Here is a 12,665-nt window from a genome sequence, read left to right as displayed (position 1 = left end):
ATGCTGGCCTGCTTTCCCCTGATCAATGCGTATTTTTAGATGAACAAATACCATGAGGCCCCAGCCCTCTCTTCCCACAAGGAAGCATCTTACTGGTCAGGAGCTCTAATGCACAGGTTTCCCATATTAACATAAACTAGCTGTAAAAAGATTTCCCCCTTTCCAGATGCGGGGCTGTGGTTCCATTTCATATAACTTGGGGATTCAGTAGAGTGCACTTATCTGGAATATTGTGGAATAATTTAAACATTCATGGCACAAGCTACAGCTGAAGCTGCAAACAGAGTTGCCAACAGGGCTAGAGAAAAAAAGACCTGTCCCTTTAACACAAGTTTAATGCATGGAAATGGGCAGTAGAAGCTTTTCATAGCATAGAGGTAAATAACATCACCTGGTAAATAAACCTCTATTAAAGGCACAGGACATTTTCCTCCCTCCAGACTGTTGGTAACTCTAGTTTCGAAGGGATTCTTTTTTATAAGTATAAGGCCATCAATTAGGGTCTGGAGAAAAAAGCGCCCTGTTCCTTTAATAGAGGCTTAATGGGACATTATTTACAAGGTGAAGTTAATTTTATTCATGTCCAGAAAAGCTTCAGCAGTCCATTTCCACTCATTAATCCTGTCTTTAAGAGACACAACATTTTCTCCAGGCCTTTTGACAACCCTACCATCAAGACAAAAAGTATCCAACATCAAATCTCTGAGCGGACATGTGCAAAAACAAAAAACAACACAACATTAAGAAAAAACAAATAATCAAAATAGAAAAATTGCTCTATTAAACAAACCTACATGCCAACTTCTTGTAACACAGGAGCAGGACAGAGTAAATAGGTGTCCTCTACTGCAAAGGGTTTCTCATCTGGAAAGAGAAGCAGAGAGGATGGTTTGAAGTGGTAAGGATTTGGCAACACAGTGTGTGCAGGAGACAATGGCAACATACTGCATTTGCATCCCACTATTTGTCATTTCCCAGAGCGGCTTCAAATCGGTTAAGTGATACACTAAATTGCCCCATACAATTGAAAGTGTTATATCTATGCCATCTCTTTCAGACTGGAGAGGGTCACAGGCCTGCAAACGGTTTCTACAAAATGGGTAAAATCAAGCTGACTGCTTAATGAAACTGTGAATGCTAATGCTATGCTCAGCCATGGAGCACACGTAAGGTCTCACATTCAGCCCCAAGCATCTCCCCAAACTCAGGTAGCAGGGAAGGGGAAGATGAAAGCCTTTGCCAGCATACAGCTACCTCCTGAGCCTCATAAGAAACAGGAAGGGTCAGAACTGCTAGATTCAGAGCTTCCCCCACGTATCTTGGTTTGGGTGCACAAGGTGTATCCATGTTGCAAATTTTTATCCCTGTAATCTCTTTGATTTCCTCCAGCAAATCCTAGGAAATTTGGCAACTAACAGTTCCCTGTTAGAAATCCTTAGCCTAGCCCTCATAGTATTTATTTATTTAGATACTCTACTTTTCTCTTCAACGGGGACCCAAAGTGGCTTACAAGATCATTTTCCTGTCCTTTCATTTTTATCAGTCAATTTATTTCAATACAGAATCAGCTCTGGAGAGTAAAAGAAGAATAGAATAAAAAACAATGAGAATAGGGAGGGCACATGCAGAGCGACAAGCACAGAACTGTGGGCACAGGTTGTAAAGGGAACAGAGAGATGATACCTCCAACAAGGAAGTAAGTTACTGAGGCTCAGTCAACTACTTGCATATCCCACACACCTAAAGGCAAAATTTATTAGTTATCTCCTGGGAAGAGTCTGCAAGAAGGAGGAAGACATAATGTTCAGATCTTCCTGGTAAAGCTGAAAAGATTGGAGCTATATAATGAAATCGGAGGATACTGTAGAATGAGCAGTGCAGCAGAACATGTTCAAGACTTTACTTTCCCTGTATGGCATGGGCAGAGTTGCTGAGGGAGTGGAACACGATAGTATCTGCCTTCCAGGAGATCTGAAGGTAAAGCTTTGAAGCGTGCAAGGGTAAAGGTTCTCCGATATTTTGAGATCTCAAAGGATAAGATAATCTGCTGTTTGGAAGCATTTGGCATACTGCAGAATTGTTGGGTATTTCTGTATCTGTGCCCTATCTGATTGTAGGGCATGATCCCAGAGCCACTGTTTGATTGCTTCTTTTGCTTTTTGGTACCCAAGATGCAATAAGACTTGGAGGGAAAGACCATGCTCCTGGAGCTTCCCCTCAATTGCTCTTTGCTAGGTTGAGTGGTGACTATCAACAAGAATCAAAGGTGCTAGACCCATCGGGTTGAAGATGAGTTTTAGCCAGTCTCTAATCTAAGGAGGGCATTTGGAATACACTGTGGGACTCCAAAGATCTTTCGTACTGCTCCCAGCGAGTGCCTCTCTTTGTGGACACAGAGCTGGGAGCCATATAAGAGCTGAGATATAACCTTTCCTTGGAAGACTTTGATTGCTGCAGGGACAAAAGAAGAACCTTTTGTGAAGCAGAATCATAGAATAGTGGAGGATGCTCTGTGGGCACTCTGCATCTTAAACTCTCCAATGCCCAGATGCCTGGAAGACTATTCCAAGATATTTAAAGATTTTGGTTTGTTTGCTATTATGGCCCTCTATTTGCCATCTATGAGTTCAATATTTTTTGATGAAGATGAGGACTTTTGTTTTTTGGTAGTTTACTGTAAGCAGTTTGTGGTGCAGGCACGGAGTACTCTCCTGAGGTCCACTTGTGAGTTAGGATGACAGTATCTTCTGTGTATAGTAAGGCAGGAATCGTTTTGTCAGCAAGCTTTGCTGAATGGAAGCTTCTTTTTTTATCACTATAGCAACAAACTTGTGAGATAAGTTAAGATGACAGAGTGACTGGCCTAAGGCCATCCAGTGAGCTTTCATGGCGGAATGGGTATTTTCCAAGATCCTTGTCCAGCACTCCCTAACTCCTACACCACAGTTCCCAGAGTATCCTGAGGAGAGGGTGTGAGGATTATACCAGTTTAAGCATTACTCCTGCATTTTACAGAACAACCAGAAGGAAGCGGTTATATAGGTTTATGCTACAACTAAACTTAAATCGTGCCAGCATTTGAAATTCAACAAAAAAGGAACTATAAGATTCCAAAAGTTAGTATTTGATCTTTAAATTAAAAGGAACCTCATTTAGGTCCCCAAGAGCAGGTTTTGCTACTGAAACTTTAGCCTATTAATCACACCTCTTCACCAGGGCCTGTGAATTCACCACTGATTCAGAGTTTCTTCTGCAATATTTATTGAATATTGGCTTTATTGAAACGCCAGAGCCCATTTCAGACAATGATGTTCAAATGCTACCACTGAAGGTTATTTCTGCTCTTCCACTAGCAAGAATTCCGTAGCTCTTTATTTATTTTATTTATTTATGTCATTTACGGTCTGCCTTTCTCACTGAGACTCAAGGCGGATTGCACAGTGTGAGCTTAGTACAGTCAGTATCGGGGCAATTTCATGAACAATGCCATAGGGTAAATAAACACAAGCTTACAAAGACATAATATTAGCAAGAATCCAATATAGAGTTGAAGAAATGCTGGAACAGAACATAAGCAATTCTAGGGCTTACACAGGAGCACATATTTAAAGCAATAGATAGTACGTAAGTCTTAAAATGAATGTTTACTTAGATATTTTATATTTCAGTTTCAAAACATGTAAACATACAAACATAAAACATAAAATATACACTATAACTTTTATCCTGCTCACTTGAGATTACATGGTCCCTCCCTGCTTCTTCATACACATGACAACCCCCTGAGATAAGGTTGGGAAAAGAGAATGACTGACCCAAAGTCATCAAGAGTTAGAATCTGAACCTGTGTCAGAGTATAACACTCTAACCAGCATATCAAAGAAGCCTCATTATAGACTTGCTTCCCCATGGCACAGATATAGTCGTAACATTTCTACCTACTAACCAGAATTAAACAACTATGTTTAATAAAACTTGGTAGAAAACTAAATCTTAAGTCTTGATATCACTAAAGCATACTGCTTATGTTGAAGATCATGTAAAAATTTTAGATTTATTATGGAAATAATGGTAGTCTGTTATTCATTTTGTGATCTTTGTAGGATCACTGCATTGGTTTTATTTTAATATATTTTTTCTATGAACTCAGAAATAAGGAATGTAAAAAATAACATTTCTGTTTCATCCTTCCACTACAGTGCTCAGAGCAAGGCACACAAAGTTAACCCAAATTATTTTAGTATCAATCTTATGCGGTAGATCAAGCTGGGAGACTTTGCTTCACCCAAGACTAGCAAGCGAAATAGGTGAGAGCTCAGCCTTCCCTGGTCTGTGCAACACTCTACATCCTCTACCCAGTATACCATGCTGGCTTTATTAAATGCAGTCACTTCTCCTTCTCAGCATCCATGTCGTGCCAGAGCTGCAGGCAACTGAGCATCATAAACCTCGAAGTCGCACTGTAATTAGAGGTATACAAACCTCAATATGGCTGGTGGGACTTAGTTTGACCACTTTGGCTTGGATGTCTTGCAAAACCCATGCAGGCTTCTGAAACTGCATGCACTGCTTTAAATTGGCCAGACAGCTGATGCCACAAGAACTCTCTCTGCTCCATTTTTTTCCTCCAGTTCCATCCCTGACCAGCATAAAATGGATCAGCATCTCGCCTCTCCTTAAATTGCACGGAATGACTTTCTGGCTCCCTACTTATCACAGAGGGTTATTTTTCCCCCTCCCTGGGACAAAGTCTGGTTCTGCAAGCTGAAGCTTTTTCTTTAGCAACATTTGAGAGTCTCCACTTCAAACCACTCGTTTCATTCCACAGGGAGGCTTGCCATGGAAGAGAATGAGAGCATCTCTTCCCTTGACGTATTCTGGGGTTTTAGGACAGAGTCAAGTTGCTCAGGTCGAAGAAGGGTGGCTCCAGATCACTACAGGCACCAGTCTATTTATTTATATTTTAATTTCCAGGCTGCTACTCTGGCTCCCTTCCAAAAAGTCTCCAAAGTCTCTTAGCTAAAATAAACATCATAAAACCACAATTAAAAATTCCAAATTCACAATTAAAAAATACTATACAATTAAAAAGCTGTCATAGTAAACCTCAAGAAGTCTCAAAGTCCTGATGAAGCTAAACTTTTTAAACTGTTTTCTGAAAGTAACAACTGTGTAAGCCTGATCATCTCCCCAGGAAGAAGGTCCACAATACAAGGACCATTACCAAAACACCTCCCTCCTATTTCTAGGGAAGGATAGTCTTTCCATTCTTGTTGGAAGCATGTTGGAAACATGTGGAACAGCCTATCTCCTCAAGATCTTAACTGAGGGAGGAAGGGAGGAAGACATCCCTCTAAGATATTCTGGATCCAAGATCAAACCAGCACCTTATACCTACACAAGGAAATGAACAGACAACCAATGACATTTGTACAGAATTAGCATGATGTATGCTCTACTGTCTACTCTGGACAAAAGCTAGTGGCAACATGCTCAAACAGTGTAACTTTCTGAGCAGTTTTTGAAGGCAGCTCCATTTATGGAACATTACAGTAATAAAATTGAGAAGTTACCAGTGCTGTGCAAGACAATGACCAGGCTCTTATTGTACGGAAAGAGGCAGAGACATGTACTTGCCAAAGATAAAAAGCACACGCTTCTGGTTACAGTAATCCCCTGCCTATCCAAAGGTAGTACTGGGCCAAGGTGCTTCTGATTAGCAAAGTGACAGCATTTCCTCCCTCATAGTCAGTCTAATTGCTAACAGGAACTCTGGAGGTAACACTCTCAGGGGGACACTTACATGGCCCTCCTGGGCTTGTCGGCTGGAGCTCTGGGTGTCTGGATTGTGTTTCTGCCGTGTCTCTCCCGCCGAAAGATTGACAAGCGCGTCTTTGAGATTAGGCAGGAAATCACTCGTCGCGTTGATGTTTCCTGCCAAAATTGAGTTCCTCCAGGTGCTCAAAGACCACAAGCTCCCTCTGTGAAAGATGGGGCTGTTTTAGAGGCTTGTGTCTCTTCCAAGGCCATTTCTTCACCGGGGAACCGTGCAGCCTAAGAGGCATGCTGGTGCTGGCTGGGCTTGTTTCCACTGCCGGTAAGATGGCTCTGTGGGAACAGCCCATACTTTCCTCCATGAAGCTTTCCTCAAAGTCCGATAACTCTCTAGAGACCATATCGTCCTCTTCTTTTCTTTCTTTGGCAAGAGGAGTAAAAAAAGAGGAAATGGGAGAAGGACTAAGGAGTAAGGTAAAGAATGGTTTGAGGAAGAAGAAAGGTAAATAAGAGATAGAGAGAAAAAAGGCAGCAGAGTAGTCTGCTGAAGAAGTGCTTTCCCTGGAGGCAGGAACAGAACTGAAGAGAGGATGTCCCACTCAACAGACAGTAAGAGGAAGAAAATTAGTTCCTGCCTCCCTGATTGGATGGTGGGAATCACCCAAAATGTCCTCTGCCTCCGAGGGAGAAATTCCAAGCTACAAAGCTGTTCTTCAAGGTGAGACTCCATCTAGCACAAGTCCATCAACCAGCACCAACTCAGTCTTGACTGGATAGAGCTTCAGTTTATTCAAACTCACGACTGACTTTGCAGTCATTCCCAAAGAAATGTGATTCTCATGTATTGAGATCCATGAAAGGATATTAGGGCGAGGTAAGGAGCAACCCTAAATGGGTCTACGCAGGAGTAAGTTCCTTGTAATTCAGTGGGCTTTACTCCCACAAAGGTGTCCTTAGGATTGCAGCCACAGAAAATTGTGTGAGCAACAAAAATAAGATGGAAATTAACCATCATACATGACATTCTTTCAGTTCTGGACCTTTCTCCATTGGGCTCAACAGATCCAAGACTGAACCTCAGTCCCACATTTCAATGCCAGAGCATAGGGAACGTATGAAGAATGTGCCTCTGAGTATGGACAGAGAAGCCTCTCCCACTACTAAGAAACCAGAGACAGATTTGCTGTTAAGAGTGTGGATGTATGTAGATATAGATATATTTGTTGTTATTGTTATTATTATTTTTTATTTATAATCCACTTTTCCCACTGAGATCCAAGGTGGATTACATACTACAAGTGAATACAATATAATTAACAGCTAGGACATTCTACAGCAAAAATACAATATCATTAATAGTTGGGATGTTCAATGAAAACAGATACAATAAGGTATAGTAGTTATTGTTTTTATATAAATTGTCAAGCACTGTGCAGGATGTTCAGCATCCATTTGAGATCTTTCTGGGGGACAAGTGCCTGACCACACCATTTTACAGCCCCTCCAAAAAAACAATTGTCCTGAACAGCTGTCAGTCACCAGCATTTTAAAGCAAAGTCTCATTGCAACAGAAAAACACAAACAAGCTGTAGTATCTTGGCTGTGTTGGCAGAATCATAATATCTTTTTAACCTTTGGCCTTAAGAACCTCTTTGATTTTTGGTAAACAATCCAGAAGAGCAGTCTTAATCCCAATAATCTGCTTTCCATTTCCTGTTGAATGAGTTCTACATGACCTTTGTTAGATCCATTGTTTGTGTTACTCAATGTGATCATACTGGAATCCAGAGAATCTTGTAATAAATGATGCTGGGAACTGGTTAAGAGTTCTGTCCAGACAGTTTTGTTTTTAGGAACAAATATCCATCTTCTAGCATAGTACCACCCGCCTGTGCCTCATGGCAGAATAAGTTTTGGGGAGACATAATGTCTGGCGACAGGTTTAGCATTGTACCTTTGCATTCTGACTCCCTTCTTTGCAGCACCCCTCCTAGGTTCCAACTAGGATATAAAGGCTCAGGATCTCCATTGTTACTTGTATATGAAGAAGGGAACTTTGACTCTTGAAACTTAAACCCTGAAAACCTTGTTGGCCTTTAAGGTACTACTGGACTTGAATCTTTCTGTTTCAGGCTTTAAGTAAGAACTGCAGAGTAGAGGTGGGCAAACTATAGTCCAGTAGGGCCACATCCAGGCTGTGGGAACATTCTATCCAACCTTCAAGTCACTTAACCATTGGTCAGGACAGGAGCATTATCTCAGCAGACCGCAGCACCAGCTAGGGGGCTGAAGCTCCTGAAAACTGTTAAAGGGGTCAAGGGCCACATACATAGTGGTGTCAAGTGACTCAAATGTGATCCTTGAGGCAAAAAACGTGTCCAGAATTCAAGACCTTGCAACAGCCTTTTGTGAACTAATCACTGCCTGGCTAATTCAGAGGTGCTGAGATCATTCCAGGAGATGGCAAAGCAAGCATGTTTTTCAAGCCCTGGAAGACTGCCTAAGAACATTGTCTTGGTTCATTAATTTTTATAGTTCCACAAATTTTTAAAAAATAATAAAACACTCCCATGGCTTCAGGAAAACAAGATAAAAACTCTTTCTAGCATTTTGAGAGTCTGGTTTACACATTATAGGATATTAAGATTTTGTGGTATCATCGAAATTATCCATTCATGCTTGACCAAAAGGACAATCTTTTTGTACTTTGTTTACTTTTCCAAATTTATAAGCTTCAAAAGTTTCAAAAACAGAGAACATACAAACTGTGATTGTTTGCAAAAAGGTATAATTGCTGCCTACCAAAGCACATTTCCCTACAGAATTGATTCTTTTAGAAAGAAGATGGTAAGAGAAATGACTGGTGCCACTTCAGTGCATACAGGAGAGCTAAGCACTGCCAGTTCCCACAACAAGGCAGAGCATATGTGGATACATGATGTGTTTCAAGAAAAGAAGCAGTAGAGTAAGTAGATGAGCAGAAAAGGTACTGTAAACACCCAAGATTTCGCTGCCTGTTGTTACAGGAAACGTCCGAATTGGGTATAGACCATTATTGAAAAATCATTTAGAGATAAGCACCACCACCGGATGTGCAAGCTGATGCCCAATTTGCTGAAAACATCACTGTTGCATAGTGCACCACCTGCTTTTGCAGTAAAGTATTCTGAACATGTAATGCCATTGTGTACAGAGGTAAAAATATCTGAAGAAATAAACAGTCAGGATTTCAAAGCCACTATCTTTTCCATTATTATTCTGCAGGATGGAAAATGAGGCTTAGAGACACTAACTTGCCTACTGCCAGTGAATCTGAGCATGATCTTCATCTTGGTTCTAGAATTCTATCTTTGGTGCCAACTGCCAAACAGCTCCCCTAACTTATCCTTTCCTTTGCCCAATTGGTCTCATTCATCAGTGTAATGACTCAAGATCTTGTGTTTCCACTTTCTGAGAATATTTCGTAAGATTTCTGTTTGTCTTCTTGCATTAAATCTGCTCTTCTTGAGACGGTTTTTCAATTTTGGAATTTCCCAGGGGATGCAGTGCAGGTTTAGCTGAAAGGGGGGGGGGCATATTTTTGCTTGGAAAAATATTTTTGCTTCATCATAAACATGAGTTGTTTTCTTTCTCTTCTTTTTCTGGTGCAAACAAACAAAACATCCTTTAATCGATTTGCATAATTCCAGCCATCTGATTCCTTCCAGGAAAACTATGTTTGGAAACCAAACATGCGTCTGGAATTGCTTTCCAGATTTCAGAAGTGACAAACAGTGAAAAGCATTGCCAGAAAAGGGGATACGTTTGGGATGGGTCTTTAAGAGATGTCAGTTCAAGCTCACAGTCCCTTCTCTCTAATGTACAGTCCATGTAAGCACTCTGATTGCTCCACCACTCCTCAGTCCCCTGGAAATGGGCAGAACTCCAGTTTAGGTTTCAGAGTCTTTGTTTGGAGTAGAGAAGCAGGAAGAGGGTGCAGAGTTTGCCTTCCCTCACCCCTTAATGGTCTCTGAGGCATAGGGCTGCCAACTCTGGGTTGGCACATTCCTGGTGATTTGGCGGCAGTGCCTGGGGAAGGTGGAGTTTGGAATGGGAGGACACTGAGCAGGGATGTAATTCCATACAGTCCACCCTGTGATGCTGCCATTTCCTTCAGGGGACCTCATCTCTGCAGTCTGGAGATCAGTTGTAATTCCAGGAGAACTCCAGGCCCCAATTGAATGTTGGCAACCCTACTCAGGCAGCAATGCACCACAGCCTCAGAAGCCATAATATTCCAATCCTGGCCATTGTGGGTGAGAGGTGAACAACCCCAGTAATTTCTGGCAAGAGTCTTTATGATCAGTTGAAACAAAAAAGAGCCTTCTTCTAACACCTTAAAAACTAACTGATTATTGCGGCAGAAACTTTCGTGGGCTACAATCCATCCTTCATCCATGGTATGAAATGAGCTCTAGTCCATGAAAACTCATTAAATCAGATAGTCTTTTAAGTATCATAAAATCCTTTGTTTGTTTGTTTTTGCTGCAACAGACTATGACTTCAGTAGCAATGCATCTGTAGACCCCCCCCCCCCCAACCCCCAAGAAAGTTGGATTATCTAGGTACTATCTGGGTGTTCCCTTTTATACAAAATTCCCCCGCTAGAGTCCCTGCTTTGTTGCTGTTTATCTTTTCAAATGTCAGTTGTTTTAGGGAGTTTAAAGACTGCTAGACCATGAATCCTTTCCTTACATCTCCACTAGTTCCTTGATAGTGGGTGTTCAATCGCTAATATAAAGTCAAGGAAGAATACCTTGGAAATCTTCATTCCATCCAGAAATATTTGCTTATTCTGGCCGAGATATTTTCCCTACTCTAACTACAGCAAAAGAGAATCTTCCTTCCAGCAAAGGAGCCCCTTTTAAAAGAACTCAAACTCATTTTGTGGGGAAGCAAGAATGCTGGGAGAGAGACACCCACTGTTACATTCTCGAGCCAGCAGAATTGCCTGCTCAAGAGTCCAACAAATGAGAAATGAGTGTTTTGCTAATGCTGTGATGAAAACCATACCAAAACCATGCTATAATTCCCTGCTTTGCATAGAGGCATCGTACATGTTCAGAGAGCCAAAGCTACTTACGACAGATTTTGCGGGACAGCTGAGAGGGTAAGGGTAAAGAAAGAGTGGGGGAAAACTAATAATATAGACAGTTATGTCATAGGCTTAGCTATTTGTATAGATGGTGAAGAAGGCTGGAAAGAATCTTCTCCCTAATGGATTCTTCTGCTGTAGTAATTTTTTTAAAAATCAACAGCATATGCTTTATTTTCAGTAAGGATTTAGGATACAATTCCACATGGACGAAAGGACGTGGATACACTTCTGGCTAGGAAGCCATACTGGAAATGGTGTGTTAAGTCATTATGGTCAGGATATTCAGTAGACAGGGATGCCTCCGCTACTCTCAGCCCAGCACTCATTGATATATTTCTTAATTACTTTGATGAAAGAAGGGGAGGAACAAACTTCCTCCTTCAGATGAAATGCTATAGGTTAGGGGGCCTTGCCTTTGTAGTCCAGGGACAGGAGGGCAAGAATGCATGCACACCATGGTTCCACTCAAGCACAGAACTGCCAGAGTGTTGGTGGCAGCTGTAGAAATCAATGTCGTAAGAATCTCAGCTTTCATTTTTAAAAAACAAAAACAAAAGCAAGTTTCTAGTCCTTATAGTTCCAAAGAAATGATTGAAAGTTTGTGGACAATACCTGAGGAAATCTGAGGGGTCAGAGGAATTGCTGAGTGAGGTTTCCAGGAGCCAGAAGGTGGAACTTCAGTGCCCTATAGTCTCTTCTTGCCCCTTTTCATAACTAAGGGTGGCAATTAGGGCTGCCAACCTCCAGGTGCAGTCTGAAGAGATCCCGGGATCACAACTGATCTCCAGATGACAGAGATCAGTTCCCCTGGAGAAAACGGCTTCTTTGGAAGATGGGCTTTATGGCATTATACCCTGCTGAGGTCCCTCCTCTCCCCTAGACTCTTATCCCGCCCCCCCAAATCTCCAGGGATTTCCCAATTGGGAATTGGCAACCCTGGGGGAGATAGATGCTGAATAAGACCAGAGATCAGCTCACAGAGAAATTCTGACTGGCTGCAACTCTCCAGGGTCTGAAGGAGAGGCATTTCCTATCATCTGCTACCTGACTCTTTTAACTGGAGATGCCAAGGACTGAATGTGGGACCTTCTGCATGCAAAGGAGGTTTTGTACCACTGAGTCTCAGCCCCTCAAGCTAAAAATACAGACGTGTATGGCTGAACTAAATGCTTGTTCAGCTGCCACTCTAGTCCCTCCCCCTGCCCTTCAAGCTGCCTTTTGCTCTTAAAAAACAGCACTATATAAACATTCATGCATGCATCTACTTGTACATATATTAAATATTTTAATTTATAAGTAAATTTCGCTCAATGCAGTGGTAGGATATGCACTCCATTATTTTTGCTTGTCTGATAAATGCAAGCATTTTGCTTTCATACAGACAGGCAGTACTGTAGATTTTGGGCGGTGGAGGCAAATACTTGCAGCCCTCCGGGACACAGGCAGTATCTGCTATGCTGTTTTTATATGTAACTGCTGCAACACAAGACAGATAGAAAGACACACAGCCCGGGATCAAACCAGATGAGAAATCAGTAATTAGATTCAATCAAAAGAGTTTATTGTCTATAGCCATAGGCCGTCACAATTCACCAAACATCGACTAATAAACAATTAAAACCATTATCACAGTTTGTATAGGCTACTAAAATTACTTGGATCTGAGATTTACTGATGTCTTGCATTTCATTTCAAAGCACCCATGCCATTTCCCTGATAGAAACTGCCTACCCCACCCCCCAGAGCCTAGAAA

The 12,665-nt window shown here is 41.6% G+C and overlaps 1 protein-coding gene across 1 annotated transcript in view; it reads right to left on the bottom strand.

The window, feature by feature from the left end:
* ANTXR1 (ANTXR cell adhesion molecule 1) overlaps positions 1-12,665 on the bottom strand; it is a 168,795-nt gene that overhangs the window by 90,634 nt on the left and 65,496 nt on the right. The window contains exon 11 of the mRNA XM_054998427.1: positions 795-864. Within this exon, the coding sequence (XP_054854402.1) occupies positions 795-864 (70 nt within the window). The remainder of the gene's footprint in view (positions 1-794; positions 865-12,665) is intronic.

This window comes from Eublepharis macularius, chromosome 14 (genome assembly GCF_028583425.1).
Source record: "Eublepharis macularius isolate TG4126 chromosome 14, MPM_Emac_v1.0, whole genome shotgun sequence".
Taxonomy (NCBI): Eukaryota; Metazoa; Chordata; class Lepidosauria; order Squamata; family Eublepharidae; genus Eublepharis; species Eublepharis macularius.
Note: the sequence above shows the minus strand (reverse complement) of the source record. Positions and strands in the feature narration are given on the sequence as shown.